Source organism: Camellia sinensis, chromosome 1 (genome assembly GCF_055761805.1).
Source record: "Camellia sinensis isolate YWXY chromosome 1, ASM5576180v1, whole genome shotgun sequence".
NCBI classification, from domain to species: domain Eukaryota; kingdom Viridiplantae; phylum Streptophyta; class Magnoliopsida; order Ericales; family Theaceae; genus Camellia; species Camellia sinensis.
The window spans coordinates 73,145,677-73,168,288 of NC_138961.1; the positions used below are offsets into that span (position 1 = coordinate 73,145,677).

Below are 22,612 nucleotides of genomic sequence, written 5' to 3' on the forward strand. Positions count from 1 at the left end.
AGATATTCCCGAGTGACAGACATTTATTATGTCGTTGGCATATCAGTAAGAATGTATTGGCCAAATGCAAGAAAATGTTTGAGACACAGCAGAAATAGAAGAAGTTCAACCATGAGTGGAACTCTTTAGTGTATTCATCTTTTGAAATTCAATACGATGAGCGTCTTAAATCATTACTTAAGAAATTCAGTAGTTATCCTGATGCAGTCAAATACGTCATGGATACTTGGTTGGTTCCTTATAAAGAGAAATTTGTGGCGGCATGGACAGACACGTGTATGCATTGTGGCAATGTTACAACGAACCGGTAAGATTACTTTTGTTCAATATGTTATTAATAAGTGTCATGTACTTGATTTTAATTTGACTTACATTGAATTGAACAGGGCTGAGAGTGCACATGCAAAACTTAAAAGACAATTGGGTTCATATCAAGTCTCATTTCAGGCATCATTTAAGAAAATACACAGTCTGCTTGAGTTGCAATACACTAATATCAAGGCTTCATTTGAGAAAAGTCTAACTGTTGTGCAACATCAATTTAAACCTTCTCAGTTCAGGGAGCTGCGGAGTAATGTGTCTATCTCTGCATTAGAGTATTTGGTTGTAGAGAGTAAGAGAGCCAATTCCATTGGTATTGATGTTGAAGCTTGTGGATGCGTCCTTCGCCACACTCATGGTTTACTTTGTGCCCATGAGATTGTTGACTACATCAGACAAGATCATCCTATACCACTTGCTACTATACACTCACAGTGGAGGCAACTTCATATCTCCATATGCAAGAAAGAAGAGGAAACGGAGGTGAGTTGTCATGCAAAAGTAGAGTTATTTATAAACAAGTTTAATGAAAGTGATAGAACCATGCGGTTAGAGCTTTTGAAGAAGTTGATAGAGATTGTATATTCGGGAAGCACTTTTCTTGTTGAGCCGGAGGTGAAGCCCAAAACACATCCTGGGGATCATAAGAAGATCAATGTTTCTACCCGTCGTGACCCGTGTGCATTTGAGTTGGTGCAATCTGGACATGATTTCTTCTCACCTAGGGACACTCAAATCACTACATTAGCTTCTACTCTAGAAACCAAGAAAAAGCGATCTGTTAAGGGAAAAGAGAAGGTGAATGCGAAAGTGAAGGTATATATTACTAGAACAGTGAAACCTGGTGCATATGTTGATGTTTTCCCTTCTGGGTTGAAACCATACATTAAGTTTGTCAAGGATGTAGCTGCATATGGGAATTGTGGTTTCAAGGCTATAGTTGCTTCAATTGGTCATACAGAAGATGATTGGGCTCAGGTTAGGCGTGATCTGTTGGGTGAGCTGCATACACACAAAGAGGAATACATTACATTTTATGGGTCCTACGAAAGGTTTGAAGAATTGACAAGCATATTGTCATACTTTGAAAATAGTCCTGGATACTCACATTGGATGACTATGCCAGACATAGGGCATCTTGTTGCATCGTGCTACAATCTTGTGTTATACCACTTGTCATTACAACAATGTCTCACATTTTTACCTCTTAGAACAGTGCCAGTACCTCAACTTGATAAATGTGAGATTGCCATTGGGTTTGTCAACGGAAATCATTTCGTCCAAGTATAACAGAAATTTATCAATTTGTGCATATACAAGAAGTTATGAGGTATGACCACTAACTCAATTGACATTTGGTGCAGGTTTTGTTACAGTCAAGCCATCCAGTTCTTCTTATAGCCACTAATTGGCAAAAATGCCGTCACCCTTGCTGTAACAACCCTCATACTGGTTACCGATTAATGACTGATTGATTGCCGATAACCATCGATTACCGTTAAACTGAATTGATCATGACTGGTAATTGAACTGATTAAAAGTATTGAACTGACTGACCGAAATTGAAACTGAATGGAATGAATACATCTGTTTGAATTGCATTTTATCTGTTGACTGTTTGTTTGATCTGTTCATGTTTTATGTTTAAACTGCTAATTGAAGGCCTTATCGGTGGCCGAATCCGGAATTGATTAATGTTTTATGATCCTCATGATTAATGTGATTTTATGGTGTATTTACCTGAAAAGTGATTAGGTATGATTAAATTAGATTAAATTAAGCTAATTAAAGAGTTGGACTTAATTATCATTTTGCCACCCTTAGTGGCCCACTCAATATAACATATTTGAGCCTCAATATACACTTAGGCAACATTTTGCTCAGCCATTTTCTTGCTCTAGCCGACCAAGAGAGGGAGAGAGTGAGAGAACTTGGAATTTATCTTGAAGAATTGCTTGGATTGAAGTGTAGATTTCACATTTGAGCCCCTAAACCTTGAATACAAGACTAAGGTAGGAAACTCACCTTCTTATTGTTGCCATTGAGCTAGTTCTTGCATGAGTCATGCTTCATTGTAGAACTAAGTCATATTTTGGCTCATTGTTGTTGATTTGAAGCTCATTTCATGCATGCATGTTTGTATTGTAGATGTTTGAGTTGTTTTCATGGCAAAAGGTTACATGCATGTTCATAATCATGTTTAAGTCCATGATTTCACCATGTTTTGAAAAGAATTGGCTCCTTAGAGCATCAAATTGAAGCTTTGAAATGATTTGAATTCATGCATGTTTGCATGTCATGTTTGAGGATTGTTCTTGGAAAATGGTTTGAAATTGGGTTTGAATTAAAAACCCTTGGGCTTTGATTTCTCAAATTGAGCTTTGAACTATGATATTCTATATGTTTATAAGAGTTTTCCAGAAAATGAGCCCAAGAGGACCGGTTTGAGTTGTTAACAACTTGGTTTTGAGCTTGGAGGTGCAATCTGGGTTTTCCAGATTTCGCACTTCCGCTCGAGCGGGGAAGTGCCGCTCGAGCGTGGAATCCGAGCATCCAGTATCTCTCTGCACTGTTTTACAGTCCGCTCGAGCGGAGGATTGGGCGCTCGAGTGAAGTCATGTCTCAAGCTCGAGCGGGCGTCGAGCGGAGATTTCGCCCATCCAGTACTTTTACAGTACGCTCGAGTGGGAAAGTTTACGCTCGAGCGTGTACCTTTATTGCATGACCGCTCGAGCGGGGAAACCTGCGCTCGAACGGGACTCTGTTTTTCTGAAAATGCTTTTAAATGTGCATCTTTGCATCCTCATCTCATTCTAGGCATTCTTAGGCCTAATTGTAGACATCTTGTTGAGGATATAGATGTAGAACACACCGAGGCATTAGGGGTTAAATTATTATCTTTCCCAGCTGTGTAGCTTAGTGTGTTCAATCTGTTAACTATGTAGGGTTGGCGACTGGGGAGACACGCTCTAGCCTACTGTAGCCCAAACTCTGTGAGTAACAATTGTGTAAAGATATGTTCAAATGATTATCTTCTGAATACTGAACTGAACTGTTTACTGAACTGATATTGTTTACTGAATGAATGTATGTCCTATATTCTAAACTGTACTGTGGCATCCTTGGCATCTACTGTTACTGTTACTGTTACTGTTACAGAGATCTCTGTCGGTTCCCTCGTGGAACCACTACTGTTTACTGACTGATGGCCATCATTACTGTTCGGTCTTTAAGACCTACTGTTTACTGCTATGCTAATGGATGTACCACATATGACTGAATAACTGTTCTGGCCGAAAGACTGAAGTATTGTTTAATGAACTGATTTCATTACTGTGAGGACATTCATTCTTAACCCCTTTACGCATTATGTTATTCACTGGGCTTTAGCTCACTGTTTATATATATATATGTAAGTGCTCAGCCACCAGACCGGAGCTAGGAGCGTGGGTTAGACTCCAGTTTTGTCAAGCCAGCCTATGTGCCTCACTGCGAGGTTCCGAGCCTATCTGCTAAGGCTTAGGGGTGTTTTAGGAATTCCCCTTCTGTACTGTCTAACTGTTCTGTATAGACTGAATGTTTACCGTACTGCTATCGAGGGATTAGGTCCCTGTACTGTGTGACTGTAAATTTTGTATAGACTGTACTGTTTGTATATGTAAATGCATGAAAAATCTTTTTGGCATGCAGACTGTCACAGCTCAATGGACATTATTCATTTACTGTATTGGCTTCCGCCAGGCCCTGTACTCTGTTTTACTGTATTACTGTTCTGCAGGCCTTCGGTAATCTCAGATTACTGGCCGGTTACGGTACTAAACCCATAGGGCCGGGTTTGGGTCGTGACAGAGTGGTATCAGAGCGATACTTAACCACGAGTTATACCGCACACACGTATCCAAATGTGCTATAGGGTGTCCTAGAAAAGTGATTAGGGCATTTCATGAACTTGAAAAGTGTGTGGCTATGTTATGACTGAATACATGTTGATGTGATAACTGTCTAAATATGCAACCGGATATGTTACAATTGCTATAACTGTTATAACTGCTTATAGTGAAATGGACAATGCAAATGAACCTGAATCCTCGTCTACCGAGGTAAGAATGGAAAGAATGGAAAGAATGATAGAACTGATAACTGCTAGACTGGAACAACAACAGAACCAACAGCCCCCACCTCCTCCTCCTGCTGTACCAGAACAAAATGTGAATGTGAATGAGCCTAATGTGAATGTGAATGATGGGGACATTATTGCTCTGACCCAGAAGTTCAGCAAAATGAAACCGCCATCCTTTCAGGGAGGCCTCGAACCGTTAAAAGCTGAAGCGTGGGTTCTTGAGACAGAGAAATTATTTGAAGTGTTCCTGTGCTCTGAAGCACACAAGGTACTGTTAGCCACCTTTACTCTACAGGAAGAAGCTAGAAGGTGGTGGATGTTGATCCGCGACGCAAATACTGTTATGACTTGGGCTCAGTTCAAGGAGTCCTTCTTTGAAAAGTATTTCCCTCAGTGTGTCAGGGATAGAAAAGTGACTGAATTTGAACAGCTGAAGCAGGGCACAATGTCCGTTGCGGAATATGAAACAAAATTTAATGAACTTGCTAGATATGCACCGCATATGGTGGATGCTGAGTATAAGAAGGCCAGAAAATTTGAAGGTGGCCTTAATGTTGCAATTCTTGACTGGATAAATGTTTTGAAGCTACCGAATTATGTAAATGTTCTTGACCGAGCCTTGATGGCTGAATCAAACATTGAAGCACTGAAAACTGAAACACCAACGTCGGAATGGCGTAGTAAGAGGCAGGGTTTCAAATTCAAGAAAGGCAAGCATAACCCGGCCAACAAGAAACAGAATACGGGGTCGACAACTAGCCCCAGCCAAGGGAGTGGGTTCATACCACCCTGTTCTGAGTGTGGCAAGAAGCACAAAGGGGTCTGCTATAAAATATCTGGAGCCTGCTACAGGTGTGGCAAGGTGGGCCACATGGTTAAAGACTGCCCCTCTGCGACATAAACCAGTAGTAAAGCTGCACCAAGCGCAGCAGCATCAACTGTAGCACCAAAGCCTAACCCCAAAGCTACCGGGAAAGAGCCCATGAGGCAGGGCCGAGTGTTCGCCCTAGTACCGGGAGATGTGCAGAATACCGAGACCGTTGTGTCAGGTATCCTCTCTATTTGTACACAAAATGCATATGTATTGATTGATTCGGGGTCTACACATTCTTATGTATCACATGCTTTCTCACGGAAATTGAATAGACCCTTAGAACCTATGAACTATCTGCTAGCCGTATCATCACCCGTAGGAGGATCTATGACATGTTCTTATATGTACCCCGCATGTGAAATTATTATTGGGGATATGCATCTGTTTATTGATTTACTGCCATTGAACATTGATCATTTTGATGTAATATTGGGGATGGATTGGTTACAAAAATATCATGCCACTATTGATTGTGTGACCAAGCAAGTTGTTTTTCGTCCACCTGGTTTGCCTGAATTCGTGTTTAGTGGGAGTGGAGTAGTACCTCCTCCGTATTTGATTTCGTCAGTGAAAGCCGTTAAATTAGTTAGAAAGGGGTGTAAGGGATATCTGTGTTCTGTACTGACTGTATCTACTGATAATAATGCTAATGTAAACTGTATTCCTATAGTCAGAGAATTCCCAAATGTATTTCCAGATGACCTGCCAAGGGATTTAATTGACAGGGAGATTGAATTTACCGTTGATGTGATTCCGGGTACACAGCCGATATCGAAAGCTCCTTACAGAATGGCCCCAACTGAACTGAAAGAGTTGAAAGTGCAATTGCAGGAACTGTTAGACAAGAAGTTTATCAGGCCCAGTACTTCACCCTGGGGTGCGCCGGTTTTGTTTGTAAAGAAGAAAGATGGCTCATTGAGATTGTGTATAGACTACCGTGAACTGAACAAGGTAACTGTGAAAAATAAATACCCATTACCGCGCATTGATGACTTATTTGATCAGTTACAGGGTGCACAAGTGTTTTCCAAAATCGATCTCAGATCGGGGTATCATCAACTGAAGGTTAAACCGGAAGACATTGATAAAACTGCTTTTAGAACAAGGTATGGCCATTATGAATTTTTAGTTATGCCATTCGGAGTCACGAATGCCCCTGCTGCATTTATGGACCTTATGAACAGAATTTTTAAACCATACCTTGACAATTTTATTGTTGTATTTATTGATGACATATTGATTTACTCCAAGAGTATAGAAGAGCATGAACATCATCTGAGACTTGCCCTACAAACCTTAAGAGAACAGAAACTATATGCTAAACTATCTAAATGTGAATTTTGGCTTGACCATGTTATGTTTTTGGGGCATGTTGTTAGCAAAAATGGGATTTCTGTTGATCCGCAGAAAATTGAAGCTGTAGTAAACTGGCCTAGACCAACAAATGTGACTGAAGTCCGAAGCTTTTTGGGATTGGCTGGATATTACAGAAGATTTGTCAAAGATTTCTCCAAAATTGCCCTACCATTGACTCAGTTAACTCAGAAGGGGATATCATTTGACTGGACTGATCAAAGAGAATCTGCTTTTCAGGAGTTGAAAACTCGATTAGTGACTGCACCTGTTCTGACTTTACCTTCAGGTACAGATGGTTATACTGTATTTAGTGATGCTTCTCATAAGGGTTTGGGATGTGTTTTAATGCAAAATGGGAGAGTTATTGCTTATGCTTCCCGACAGTTGAGACCACATGAAAAGAACTACCCGACCCATGATCTGGAACTTGCTGCAGTAGTATTCGCACTGAAAATCTGGCGTCACTACCTGTACGGGGTGACATGTGAAGTATACACCGACCACAAGAGTTTAAAATATTTCTTCACACAGAAAGAACTGAACATGAGACAGCGGAGATGACTAGAACTGATTAAAGACTATGACCTACAGATATTGTACCATCCGAGAAAAGCCAATACCGTTGCCGATGCATTGAGCCGGAAATCGATTGAAAACTTAGCATGTTTGCTCACAGGACAGAAAGAGTTGCTGTGTGACCTTGAAAAATCTAAAATTGAAATTGTTTTACGAGAACAAGGTGGAACCTTAGCTGCTATTTCTGCTCAACCGGCACTGATTGAAGAGATTAAAGAGAAACAGCAACTGGATGACTTCTTGAAGAAGATCATCGAAGAAAGAGAATCTAAACCGAGACCGGGATTCAAAATTGAGAACAATGTACTGAAATTTCATGAAAGACTGTGTGTACCGAATGATACTGAACTGAAAAGAAGAGTCCTGCAAGAAGGCCACAATTCGAAATTATCTATCCACTCGGGGAATACGAAAATGTACCAAGATCTGAAACAGAATTTCTGGTGGTCGGGAATGAAGAAAGAAATTGCCGACTTTGTGTCCAAATATCTTCATTGCTAACAGGTCAAAGCTGAACATCAGTGACCTGCCGGATTATTGCAACCCCTACCCATACCAGAGTGGAAATGAGAGCATATCACGATGGATTTCATTGTGGGATTGCCTCGCTCCAGAACAGGTATGGATTGAATTTGGGTTATTGTTGATAGACTAACCAAATCTGCTCACTTCTTACCTGTCAAGACGATCTAGAATGCGGACAAATTGGCCGTTATCTATATTGATGAGATTGTAAGACTGCATGGAGTACCTGCATCTATTGTTTCTGACAGGGATTCGAAGTTTACATCAAGGTTTTGGCAAAGCCTACAGACTGCACTGGGTACTGAACTGAGACTCAGTAGTGCCTATCATCCTCAGACAGATGGCCAGTCAGAAAGGACCATCCAAACTCTGGAGGATTTACTGAGAATGTGCGCCCTTGATTTTCAGGGAGACTGGGAAAGCCATTTACCTTTGGCTGAATTCGCCTACAACAACAGCTACCATTCGAGTATTGGTATGGCGCCCTTCGAGGCATTGTATGGCAGAAAATGTAGATCTCCAATTTGCTGGGCAGAAGTTGGAGATGGGCCTCTGCTTGGGCCCGAGATTGTTTATGAAACAACTGAGAAAGTGAAACTGATACAACAGAGACTGAAAACTGCACAGAGCAGACAGAAGAGTTATGCTGATATCAAAAGACGAGACAGAGAATATGAAGTGGGTGATCACGTATTTGTGAAAGTGACACCAATGAAAGGCCAGACTCGTTTTGGAGTCAAAGGCAAGTTAGCACCAAGATACGTCGGACCGTATGAGATTATTGAGAAAATTAATCCGGTGGCGTATCAAGTTGCGCTCCCTCCTGAAATGGAGCATATGCATAACGTCTTCCACATTTCCATGTTGAGAGACTACCTCCGGGATCCCTTCCATGTGATTGAGCCTACTCGGATAGTGTTGAGTGATGACTACACTTACGAGGAACGGCCTATACAGATTGTGAATAGACGAGTCAAGAAGTTGAGAAGCAAGGAGATCCCGTTGGTGAAAGTCGACTGGCAGAACCATGGTGGCATGTATGCCACTTGGGAAAGGAAAGATGACATGGCTAAAAGATATCCTGAACCCTTTTTTCTTCCAGAATGAAGGTAACTCGAGTTTAGAGGACTAAACTCTTTATAAGGAGGGGAGACTATAACAACCCTCATACTGGTTACCGATTAATGACTGATTGATTGCCGATAACCATCGATTACCGTTAAACTGAATTGATCATGACTGGTAATTGAACTGATTAAAAGTATTGAATTGACTGACCGAAATTGAAACTGAATGGAATGAATACATCTGTTTGAATTGCAATTTATCTGTTGACTGTTTGTTTGATCTGTTCATGTTTTATGTTTAAACTGCTAATTGAAGGCCTTATCGGCGGCCGAATCCGGAATTGATTAATGTTTTATGATCCTCATGATTAATCTGATTTTATGGTGTATTTACCTGAAAACTGATTAGGTATGATTAAATTAGATTAAATTAAGCTAATTAAAGAGTTGGACTTAATTACCATTTTGCCACCCTTAGTGGCCCACTCAATATAACATATTTGAGCCTCAATATACACTTAGGCAACATTTTGCTCAGCCATTTTCTTGCTCTAGCTGACCAAGAGAGGGAGAGAGTGAGAGAACTTGGAATTTATCTTGAAGAATTGCTTGGATTGAAGTGTAGATTTCACATTTGAGCCCCTAAACCTTGAATACAAGACTAAGGTAGGAAACTCACCTTCTTATTGTTGCCATTGAGCTAGTTCTTGCATGAGTCATGCTTCATTGTAGAACTAAGTCATATTTTGGATCATTGTTGTTGATTTGAAGCTCATTTCATGCATGCATGTTTGTATTGTAGATGTTTGAGTTGTTTTCATGGCAAAAGGTTACATGCATGTTCATAATCATGTTTAAGTCCATGATTTCACCATGTTTTGAAAAGAATTGGCTCCTTAGAGCATCAAATTGAAGCTTTGAAATGATTTGAATTCATGCATGTTTGCATGTCATGTTTGAGGATTGTTCTTGGAAAATGGTTTGAAATTGGGTTTGAATTAAAAACCCTTGGGCTTTGATTTCTCAAATTGAGCTTTGAACTATGATATTCTATATGTTTATAAGAGTTTTCCAGAAAATGAGCCCAAGAGGATCGGTTTGAGTTGTTAACAACTTGGTTTTGAGCTTGGAGGTGCAATCTGGGTTTTCCAGATTTCGCACTTCCGCTCGAGCGGGGGAAGTGCCGCTCGAGCGTGGAATCCGAGCATCCAGCATCTCTCTGCACTGTTTTACAGTCCGCTCGAGCGGAGGATTGGGCGCTCGAGCGGAGTCATGTCTCAAGCTCGAGCGGGCGTCGAGCGGAGATTTCGCCCATCCAGTACTTTTACAGTACGCTCGAGCGGGAAAGTTTACGCTCGAGCGTGTACCTTTATTGCATGACCGCTCGAGCGGGGAAACCTGCGCTCGAACGGGACTCTGTTTTTCTGAAAATGCTTTTAAATGTGCATCTTTGCATCCTCATCTCATTCTAGGCATTCTTAGGCCTAGTTGTAGACATCTTGTTGAGGATATAGATGTAGAACACACCGAGGCATTAGGGGTTAAATTATTATCTTTCCCAGCTGTGTAGCTTAGTGTGTTCAATCTGTTAACTGTGTAGGGTTGGCGACTGGGGAGACACGCTCTAGCCTACTGTAGCCCAAACTCTGTGAGTAACAATTGTGTAAAGATATGTTTAAATGATTATCTTCTGAATACTGAACTGAACTGTTTACTGAACTGATATTGTTTACTGAATGAATGTATGTCCTATATTCTAAACTGTACTGTGGCATCCTTGGCATCTACTGTTACTGTTACTATTACTGTTACAGAGATCTCTGTCGGTTCCCTCGTGGAACCACTACTGTTTACTGACTGATGGCCATCATTACTGTTCGGTCTTTAAGACCTACTGTTTACTGCTATGCTAATGGATGTACCACATATGACTGAATAACTGTTCTGACCGAAAGACTGAAGTATTGTTTAATGAACTGATTTCATTACTGTGAGGACATTCATTCTTAACCCCTTTACGCATTATGTTATTCACTGGGCTTTAGCTCACTGTTTATATATATATGTAGGTGCTCAGCCACCAGACCGGAGCTAGGAGCGTGGGTTAGACTCTAGTTTTGTCAAGCCAGCCTATGTGCCTCACTGCGAGGTTCCGAGCCTATCTGCTAAGGCTTAGGGGTGTTTTAGGAATTCCCCTTCTGTACTGTCTAACTGTTCTGTATAGACTGAATGTTTACCGTACTGCTATCGGGGGATTAGGTCCCTGTACTGTGTGACTGTAAATTTTGTATAGACTGTACTGTTTGTATATGTAAATGCATGAAAAATCTTTTTGGCATGCAGACTGTCACAGCTCAATGGACATTATTCATTTACTGTATTGGCTTCCGCCAGACCCTGTACTCTGTTTTACTGTATTACTGTTCTGCAGGCCTTCGGTAATCTCGGATTACTGGCCGGTTACGGTACTAAACCCATAGGGCCAGGTTTGGGTCGTGACACTTGCGCTGTCGATTGGGATGATGCATATGTGCACCGCATTCAACATTTTAAGGACATTATTCATGATATTGTAGCTACTCGAGAGACATTTGATGTTGTTGATGTCGCATGACACATGACACATGTATGCATTTGACAATGTTAGAATTATGGAAGAAATTAATGGATGTGTTTTTGATGTTGATGTGTTCTGTGGCATGGATTGAATGTTATCGACCATTGTTACCATTCCATTGTAATAAGAAAATATCATTTACAAAATCAACGACCATTGTTACCATTCCATTCTAATAATAAAATGTCATTTTCAATGGTATCAACCATTGTTGCCATTTCATTCTAATAAGAAAATATTAATCATTGTTACTATTACAACAATATCATCTTACAAAAAACACCACAAAAAATTCATCAACTTACAAATAACATGTCACGAATCAGCTGTATGCCTACGCCTAGGCCTACGACTGTATGTCAATGTCGGAGATGAAATGCGACCTCCAGTATAACTAGGTCCAGCTTCGCCAATGTGCTGACTTTCAAGGACATGCGTCATAGTCTCGATAGCCTGGTAAAGTCGATGAGGATGTTGAATCCCCTTCTCATAACCAGCCTCAATAATAGGATGTGAAATCTGCAGTGCATGTGCAATAGGCTGCATTTGAAAAGAATATCACATTTTAGGGAACATATCAGAAAATAAAAAGTAAGTTACAAATGCATAAAAGAGGATAATATATTACATCGACATGTTGACTGAAATCCTGATGGTCATGGACACGCGGTTCATCAGTGTGCTCAACATATAGGTGCGTGATATTCTTATACCAATCCATGTAACCCGGTACACATTTCCAAGGCTGACGAACTGGTGTGCTCCTCCACTGCTCAGATAACACGTGGTTATCCCAAGCCTCCCAGATCCTATCCAAGTAGCTATACATGATTGTATATCGTGCAGATATGTTGCCTCGAACACTACGACCGGGAGCTAGCGGTGCATCTGGGATGGTTTGAACCCTGTCAAACTGCCTCAGAACTCTATCTGGATGATAGGGTTCGACCATGTCTAAGCACTTTAAGCATCCATGGTAGAACGTAATCGGGTTGCATGGATGCCGGTCTCTGCAACTGTGGCTTGGATCCCAAATAACTTGTAAACGTAAAGTGTTTTTGAATTAAAGTTTATAAAGGGTAAGATAAATAGAAAGTGTTAAAATTATCTGAGGACGAGTAAACTTACATCAGTCGCTACTAAACTGTCAAGCTCTGCTCAAAAAGATTTCAAATGATCAATGGAGGAACCCGCCTCTCTCCTAGATGCCTAATGGTACACGTGTGGCATGTTTTCATTGTAGCCCATGTTCTGGTGAGGTAGGACTGCTCGGAAGTGTTCATAAATCTACGCCTCCAAAAGAGTCATATAACCACCTATCTGCTTAACACCAGACCGGCTAGCATGCCCTAACTGTCTGTATAAAAATGCTAATGCAGCAGCACCCCAGGCGTAAGTATGAATGGATCCCAAATCCATCAATAAGCCAAGGTAAACAACATGAACCCTGCCGCCACTCTTGTCATTGAAGAGCGTACATCCCAACAGAAACAGCAAATAAGCTCTAGCAGCGCACTGCATAGCCTCCTCTGGGTCTAAATCTGTGACACCAGCAAACTGACTTCACAACCACTCAAGCCTGACTGAATTCCTACCAGAAGTAGAGACCTCTTCATGTGCTACACGTTCAATAATCCCCAAGCCATAAACCAGTAGTGTAACTCCATGATGATCTATCATATCTGGAACGCTGACTGATTTGCCTACAATGGGAAGGCCAAGAATAGTGCCAACATCATCCAGGGTCAAGGTCATCTCTCCAACTGTCATGTGAAATGTGTTCGTCTCAGGTTGCCATCTCTCAACAAAACTGGAGATTAGAAGCTTGTTGACGAACCGATAAGTGCAATGAGCTAACTGTGACAGCCCAGACTGCTCAATAATGGCTTTGAATCTGGTGTTGTTGTCTACTGACCACCATGGCCATGCAAGGATCTTCGAAGAGTGATTGTGACACTTTAGGGGCCCTCGTTCCTATAACACAAATAATATCTCATTACAAACTACCATACAACACACACACACACACACACACACAAAAAAAAAAAAAATCATATACAAATGAATTTCACTTCTACTCAGGAATGTTTACCTCCCCGTGACAAACAGTTGCAGCGACATGACTATTGAAACTCCGCAGTATTGATGGATCAGTCGGTCCACCTAGAAAAGCATGAGTAAGGTCCTCTTCCTGGACAGTAGAAGAATCGGGTAAAGAGGCATCCTCCATAGCAATGTCAGGCATATCATAACCTTGAACTCGTCTTTGGCTTCGGCTGCGACTTTAACTGGCGACCTTGACCTCGTCCTCGCCCACACCCTCGTCCCTGTTCATGGTCAACATCCAATTCACGACGTCGTCTATTTGAAGCAGTAGGTGGGACACGTTGTTGACATTCAGAATCCATATTATCTGCAAAAAATAATATGTTTAATGACTATACAATTGAAACAAGAATATACAAAAGAAGAGGGGGGGAAAACTGTTCGGAAGTTGAAAACCGAAACTACGTATTTTGTTCGGAAGTTGAAAACCGAAACACAAACTTAATTTCAGAAGTTGAGTGTTGTCCAAATTCAAAATATTCGAAAGTTGACTGTTGAAACAATGAAAAATTTTCGGAAATCTACTGTTGAAATTAATGATTATTTCGGATTTCTATGTCTGAACAAATTGTTTACTTTCGGAAAACCAATTCCGAACAACTTGTTCATTTTGAAGATGGTTTAATACAAAACTCTACATTACAAATTCAAATAGGAATGAGAATTGAAAAGTAAACTAACCTCACTACGAATGAGGATTGAAAATGTGCTGGAATTCAATGCTTCTTGATGCATGCAGCTTTGGGGATGAAAGTTGTGTGAAGCAAGAAGCTACGGGGAGAGATGGGTAATGTAGGAAAAAGGGTAATGTGAGAGATGCAGCGCAGCTTCAATGGGTGTATTTGCACCGTTGGGAGAGCAATATGAGAGATGCAGCTTCAATGTGTGTATTTGCACCGTTGGGAGAGCTGGGTTTGAGGGTCTGGGGGATGTGTGTGTGTGTGTGTGTGAGAGAGAGAGAGAGAGAGAGAGAGAGAGAGAGAGAAGGTAGATGTGGAATGAAATGTGTGTGCAGTGTGTAAAATAATTAGGAATTAATTTTTTTGGTATGTGTAGTGAGAAGGATGTCCAAAGAGGGGATTTGGTGTGTGCAAATAGAAGCTCCCTTTACTTTAGTCTCTGATTTTTTAATTGTGATACATTTGATCTTGAATTTTAAATCTTATTCCAAATAAGGACAATTAAAGACATTGTTGCTTCATTTCAAAAGCAAAGTGATCAATTTGATAAAATACAAATTAATTTGACAAAAATAAATGTCAAAAAATTATTTTTTAATTTTTAAAAATTATTTATGCTCACCAAAGATTAAAAAAAAAAATTATATAAAAATGATAAATCTTTTACATTTTTATTTTTTTTATTTTTTTATTTTTTTACCAAATTAATTTTTAGTATGTGTTTAGATGGTGATCATGTAATGGGTGGTTAATTTTATTGATATTTTTTTGGGGTTATCATATAATAGATGGTTGTATTTGTTATTAACAGATATTTTTGAATGGTTGTTGTCACGACCGGCTTCCCGTACCCAAGGGTTAAGCATCGTGATGGCTAGTAACTGAGGTTACCTACGGCCAATTCATAAACAAATCAAATAACGCAAGCGGAAGTAATATTTAAGTAAATGTACCAAAATAATCATTGGAGCTTCTATTTTTATTACAGAATTATTGACCAAAAAGGTCGATATTTACATAGAAAAATATCAATAAAAAAATACTGTGTGTGTCTATTCCGCAACCCGACTTTCCAAAAAGCTATTTCTGAAGTGCATTGATTCCTGAAAATTGGTAAACAACTATAAACACATGGCAGAGTGAGAAATATTATACCAAGAGTATAAGGGACACGAAATAATCATGGATAGTTATGTAGCCAAAACATTTACATAAACATATCATGTAAGTAGCAGAAATCATTTAAGTAGCAGAATTGAAATACAGAAATTATGTAAGTAAATGACCATAACTATGGTACTGAACAGAACAGAACAGAACAGAGCAGAGGTCACAGAAGTGACAATCAGAACAGAGATACGGATTCAAGAGGTGGCTCGTACGGATTTTAGAGGTGGCTCCCACAATAGTGTAGCACTCAGCTCCGCACAACACTTTGGTCCACACAGAACATAGGTACGGATTCAAGAGGTGGCTCGTACGGATTCTAGAGGTGGCTCCCACAATAGTGTAGCACTTAGCTCCGCACAGCACTTTGCTCCGCACGGAACAGAGGTCAATGGATCCATGACAAACAGAGGACCACAAAGTGGTCAAACAGAGGCCAATGATTATTTAAGTCCCCCAAGGCACGGGACTCCCGTGGTGGTACTTACAAAATATAATTGTATATAAGGTCATAATCAAATATTCTTTAAAAGTAAAACAAACATATCCATGGGTTTCACTTTAACAAATAAAGTTTAGAAAATAATCCACGTAACTAAAATCTTTATAAAACATAACTTTTATTAATATCCTAATAAAACATAACTTATATAAAATAGATTTTGGTAAGTCAAAACATAAGTAAAATACATTTTGGTGACTCAAAATATAATATAACTCACCTTAATTTTAATACCTTACTCTTTCTTTCTACTATCAAAAACTCTTTTAACTCCCACTATTTTTTCCTTCTTCCTCTCTTTCCTTTCTTACTTCTCCTTTCCTTTCTTTTCTTCTTTCTTTTCTTTCTTTTCCTTTTTTTTCTTCTTTCTGTTTTCTCTCTAGGCGTGACACGCCTCCCTATTTATAGGGGAATAGGGCGCTACGTGACAGATTTCAATAATAATTATAAAGATTTAATCTTATCTTTAATAGGTATTTAAGATAATTATCTTTTGACCCAATATTTTAATATGATTATATAAATTAATTAATTCTTAATTAAATTATACTTTATCATATATTAACAGAAAATTAATTATTTATTTTATTACCATACCCATTATTATTATTATTATTATTATTATTTTGACCCCTAAACTTTTAAATAATTATATTATTTTACAAAATTACACATAATAATATATAATAAATTATATATTTTCCGAACTGAGATTAAATAATATTAGTATAAATTCTACAGAATAATTAAAAATCTGGGTTGTTACAATCTTCCCTCCTTTTAAAATTTCGTCCTCGAAATTTGTCATATGCATAAGCTATCCGCTGCGCACTCTGATAAATATATGTTAGATGATTAATCTGATAGAAAATAGTACCTCAAAAAAAAAAATTTACCAAAAATAACTCACTGTCTAGTTGTTAAAAATTACTTTGGGCCAAAATGAGAAATAATGGACGACTTTAAAAACTTTTTCACACGTTTTGTTTACGATAAAAATAAATAAAAATTAGAACACAATGACAGAATTATGTGCAAGAATTAAAAAATTTGAGATGAACTTTTCATTGACAGAAAATAGTTTCAAAATTAGTATCTTTATAATTTGAACCTACTTTTAAAAAACATCAAAATAATTTTTTTTTTGAATACTGAACTGAAAATTATATGTATTTGATTATATTATAATTTTGGTGGGTACTTGAGCCCGACATCCTTCTTTTCTTGTCCTTCTTTTGCTATAATAAATATAAATTATATCTAATATCCCTCACAAATTAGGCACACAAAAAAAAATTATTATATATATATAATCATATAAAATTATAATATAATTAAATCGACGAACAAAATATAATAATGCAGTATTAATTACCCGCTATCCCACTTCGTAAATGTGCATGTGTCCTATGCTCCAATGATGATTTTTTTTGTTTTATAAACCATTGCTCTGATACCACTTGTCACGACCCGCTCCCCGTACCCAAGGATTAAGCATCGTGATGGCCAGTAACTGAGGTTACCTACGGCCAATTCATAAACATATCAAATAACGTGAGCGGAAGTAATATTTAAGTAAGGGTACCAAAATAATCATTGGAGCTTCTATTTTTATTACAGAATTATTGACCAAAAATGTCGATATTTACATAGAAAAATATCAATAAAAAAATACTGTGTGTGCCTATTCCGCAACCCGACTTTCCAAAAAGCTATTTCTGAAGTGCATTGATTCTTGAAAATTGGTAAACAACTATAAACACATGGCAAAGTGAGAAATATTATACCAAGAGTATAAGGGACACGAAATAACCATGGATAGTTATGTAGCCAAAACATTTACATAAACAAATCATGTAAGTAGCAGAAATCATTTAAGTAGCAAAACTGAAATACAGAAATTATGTAAGTAAATGACCATAACCACGGTACTGAACAGAACAGAACAGAGCAGAGGTCACAGAAGTGACAGTCAGAACAGAGGTACGGATTCAAGAGGTGACTCGTACGGATTCTAGAGGTAGCTCCCACAATAGTGTAGCACTTTGGTCCGCACAAAACAGAGGTACGGATTCAAGAGGTGGCTCGTACGGATTCTAGAGGTGGCTCCCACAATTGTGTAGCACTGAGCTCCGCACAGCACTTTGCTCCGCACGGAACAGAGGTCAATGGATCCATGACAAACAGAGGACCACAAAGTGGTCAAACAGAGGCCAATGGTTATTTAAGTCCCCCAAGGCATGGGACTCCCGTGGTGGTACTTACAAAACATAATTATATATAAGGTCATAATCAAATATTCTTTAAAAGTAAAACAAACATATCCATGGGTTTCGCTTTAACAAATAGAGTTTAGAAAATAATCCACGTAACTGAAATCTTTATAAAACATAACTTTTATTAATATCCTAATAAAACATAACTTGTATAAAATAGATTTTGGTAAGTCAAAACATAAGTAAAATACATTTTGGTGACTCAAGGTATAATATAACCCACCTTAACTTTAATACCTTACTCTTTTTTTCCACTATCAAAGACCCTTTTAGCTCCCAGTATTTTTTCCTTTCTTCTTTCTTACCGAGGCGAATCAACCCTTCCTTAAATAGGGAGGACTAACCATTCTCTGATCAACACGTGCCATGCCCAAATCATTTTGCAGATTCGTTAATAAATTCATAGATTCATTCTTATATAGATATTTAAAATAATTACCCTTTGACCTAATTTTTTAATATAATTTCCCGTACCTAAGGGTTAAGTATCGTGATGGCCAGTAACTGAGGTTACCTACGGCCAATTCATAAACAAATTAATAAACGCAAGCGGAAGAAATAGTTGAGTAAGGGTACCAAAATAATCATTGGAGTTTCTATTTTTATTACAAAATATATTGATCAAAAAGGCCGATATTTACATATAAAAATATCATAAAAATACTGTGTGTGTCTATTCCGCAACCCGACTTTCCAAAAAGCTATTTCTGAAGTGCATTGATTCCTGAAAATTGGTAAACAACTATAAGCATATGGCAGAGTGAGAAATATTATACCAAGAGTATAAGGGACACGAAATAACCATGGATAGTTATGTAGCAAAAACATTTAAGATAACTTAGTCGGAACAAATAATCCTTTAAGTAGTAAAACTGAGATTATGTACAGAACTGAAATATATAAATTATGTAAATATACAACCATAACCACGGTACAGAACAGAGGTCACAGAAGTGACAATCAGAACAGAGGTACGGATTCAAGAGGTGGCTCATACAGATTCTAGAGGTGGCTCCCATGATCGTGTAGCACTTAGTTCCGCACAGCACTTTGGTCCGCACAGAACAGAGGTATGGATTCAAGAGGTGGCTCGTACGGATTCTAGACGTGGCTCCCACAATAGTATAGCACTTAGCTCCGCACAGCACTTTGGTCCGCACAGAAACAGAGGTCAATGGATCCATGACAAACAGAGGATCACAAAGTAGTCAAACAGAGGCCAATGGTTTTTTAAGTCCCCCAAGACATAGGACTCCCGTGGTGGTACTTACAAAACATAATTGTTTATAAGGTCATAGTCAAATATTCTTTAAAATGTAAACAAATATATCCATGAGTTTCACTTTAAGCAAATAAGGTTCAGAAATAAAACCACGTAACTGAAATAATAATATAGTTTATAATAATTTATAAAACATAACTTATATAGAATAGATTTTAGTAAGCCAAAACATACGTAAAATATATTTTGGTGACTCAAGGTATAATATAAGTCACTTTAACTTTAATACCTTACTCTTTCTTTCCACTATTAAAAATCCTTTTAGCTCCCACTATTTCTTCCTTCTTCTTCTCTTTTCTTTCTTTCCTTTCTTCCTTCTCATTTCCTTTCTTTTCTTTCTTTTCCTTTTTTTTCTTCTTTCTGTATAGGGGAATAAGGCGCTACGTGGCAGATTTCAATAATAATTATAAAGATTTAATCTTATCTTTAATAGATATTTAAGATAATTATCTTTTGACTTAATATTTTAATATGATTATATAAATTAATTAATTTTTAATTAAATTACACTTTATCATATATTAACAGATAATTAATTATTTATTTTATTACCACATCTATTATTATTATTATTATTATCTATATTATTATTATTTATATTTTGACCCCTAAACTTTTAAATAATTATATTATTTTACAAAATTACGCATAATAATATATAATAAATTATATATTTTCCGAACTGAGATTAAATAATATTAGTATAAATTCTATAGAATAATTAAAAATCTGGGTTGTTATAGTTGTTATTTAAGACCATCTCCAACCGTGTATCAACCTTCTCATCAAATTTGAATGTGATGAAAAATGGTTCCTTTTTCAACCCCAACAGTTTCATCAAATCGGTATCAAATTCAGGATTTCGCTTTTCTTTCATCAAACTAAGAACCAATGTGTTTTTCATCAAATCACTGTTCATTGTTGTTGGATATTCATAACCGGATGTTCCCCCAGATTCTCCCGGATGACCACCTCAAGGTAAACGTTTGTAAAAAATTTACACTGGCCGATCAACCGTCCAGTCATCCTCCCGGTCGTCGGCCCAGTCAACCCCTTGGATGACCACCTCAAGAAGAAAATTTGAGAAAAATTTGCACTGGCCGGACATCCACCGGGTCAACCGGTGGATTGACGAAGTTGCAAAACCCTCCGTTAGAGCACTTGATATCAAAGAGAGCTTTTTCTCAATTTGTTACTCAAATTTAGTGAAAAAATTGATGCATCGTTGGTGATGCCCTAATAGATGGCTATTAACTTTTTAATGTATACTCAATATATTTAATATATAAAATGTTTTTAGCTTTGATTTTTTTGATTTAATAGATTGGTTTAACAATGATATCAAAGTTGTCGCCAAGTTTGACTTTTGAAAAAAATAAAAACTAATTTAATGAAAATAAATATCAAAAAAAATTATTTATACCCTCCCAAAAGATAAAATTATATAAAAATGATTCATTTTTAAATTTTTTCCACCAATTTAATTTTTAATTTCTTAGAAAAAATTTCTGAAAATAATTTTTGAAAACCAAATCAAACAGAACTTTATAATAAAAAAAAATTCTAACATTATTCATTAAAAAAAAAAGGCCATTATATTTCAAACATCATATAAATTAACCAACACACAATAAGTTGTATGATGACTTTGTCCTTTAAATATAGATACAATGTCTTCAATTGTTTTTATTTGGAACGAGATTCAAAATTCATGATCAAATGTATTACAATTGAAAGGTCAGGGACTAAAGTGACACAAGTACCAAACTATAAGAATTGTTAGTGTAATTTGCCTAAAAAATAAATATATAAGTATTAAACTGAATACAAATGTGAGTTGATGAAGGGTCTATCGATAGCCAATCAATTTGATTTTTTACAGCATATTCTACTCAATTTTATTTAAAAATTAAATAATTCAGATTATCAAAATAAAATCCAAAATACTTTTCACGAGCCGCACAACAGTGACTCCAACTTCGTATATTTATAGGGAAATTCTATTATACATCATTGGTGTGTGTCATATGTCCCTAATCACCATGTTGTTGATAGTCTTTGATTATGACTTAGGTTTGATTTGATTATGTCTTAATTATACATATTGTGATGTTCCATTATGATTATTTTTTTTTGAAATAATTATAACAGAAAGGATTCTGTTACAAATGTCAAAATGTCTTTAGTTATACAAGGTGTGTACCATAGCATAACATTTATATATTGGGAGCAGCTCTTTTTAAGACTCCATCTTCGTCGTTACTCTTGAGACTTTATCTCGTGGGTTGGTGGAGTCCGACGATAGTGATTTGAAGTGTTTATCTTATAAGTCTCGAAGAGAAAAATATATTAGCAATGTTAGAGATTCATACTTTTAGATCCACAAAGATGTGTCAAGAAAGTTAGATCATATATCATTAGATCTGTAATAAATTAAAAGTTGACACATATGATACCACATCATTGTCGATACAATTGTGGGAGTTTTTTGTGGGTCTTAAATATTTTCCAAAACATATGTGCAAAAAATCAATTTCATCAAAAATCGATAGACACACCAATTAATCGTCATTTATTTTATGAAAATGATCGTAAATACGATTTAAAACCAAAACCATTCATTTTATAAAATAAAATACGATAAGTTAGATGTCCGATTGAGCTCATTTTTTACAGGTATATTTTTCACTTAGAGACCTATGAGATGAACGGTTGGATTACCGTCATGGGAGATAGGACTCACAAAATAGAGTCTTGAGATTTATGGAGAATATAAAGTTTTGAGGGAAGCTCATATATATTGGGTAGGATGTGTGCAATTCATTATGGTTTGAGAATAAAATTAAAACTAAACCGTGGATAGTAGATTGACAAATTTGCGATCCGTAACCAAACCACAGTTTGAACGGTTCAACTTATTAGTTGATTGAATTAAACAATTATTAAGTTTTTGTTTAATATATAATATTAATTTGTATAATATTTTTCTTATATATAGCACTAAATGATTTTACATAATACTTTTCATATATGATATTAATTTGTATTAAATTTTACATCTCAAATCTCTCTCACATTGATTTTTACTTTAATATTTTATTAGATGTAAACATATATATATATATATATATTTATGACGGGGT

General features: G+C 37.2%; 1 protein-coding gene across 1 annotated transcript; it reads left to right on the forward strand.

Annotated features, from left to right (window-relative positions):
- The first annotated feature begins 218 nt into the window (after window positions 1-218).
- Window positions 219-1,611, forward strand: LOC114289107 (uncharacterized). The gene is made up of 2 exons (XM_028232763.2): window positions 219-307; window positions 387-1,611. Exons 1-2 carry the CDS (start codon window positions 219-221, stop codon window positions 1,609-1,611), a joined length of 1,314 nt encoding a protein of 437 aa, XP_028088564.2.
- The last annotated feature ends 21,001 nt before the right edge of the window (window positions 1,612-22,612 follow it).

What these genes read in the sequence shown, in the direction of transcription:
- LOC114289107 (XM_028232763.2), top strand. Translation starts at nt 219, where the DNA reads ATGGATACTTGGTTGGTTCCTTATAAAGAGAAATTTGTGGCGGCATGG. An exon ending in GGCAATGTTACAACGAACCG is followed by an intron (nt 308 to 386) that starts GTAAGATTACTT and finishes TGAATTGAACAG; the next exon opens with GGCTGAGAGTGCACATGCAA.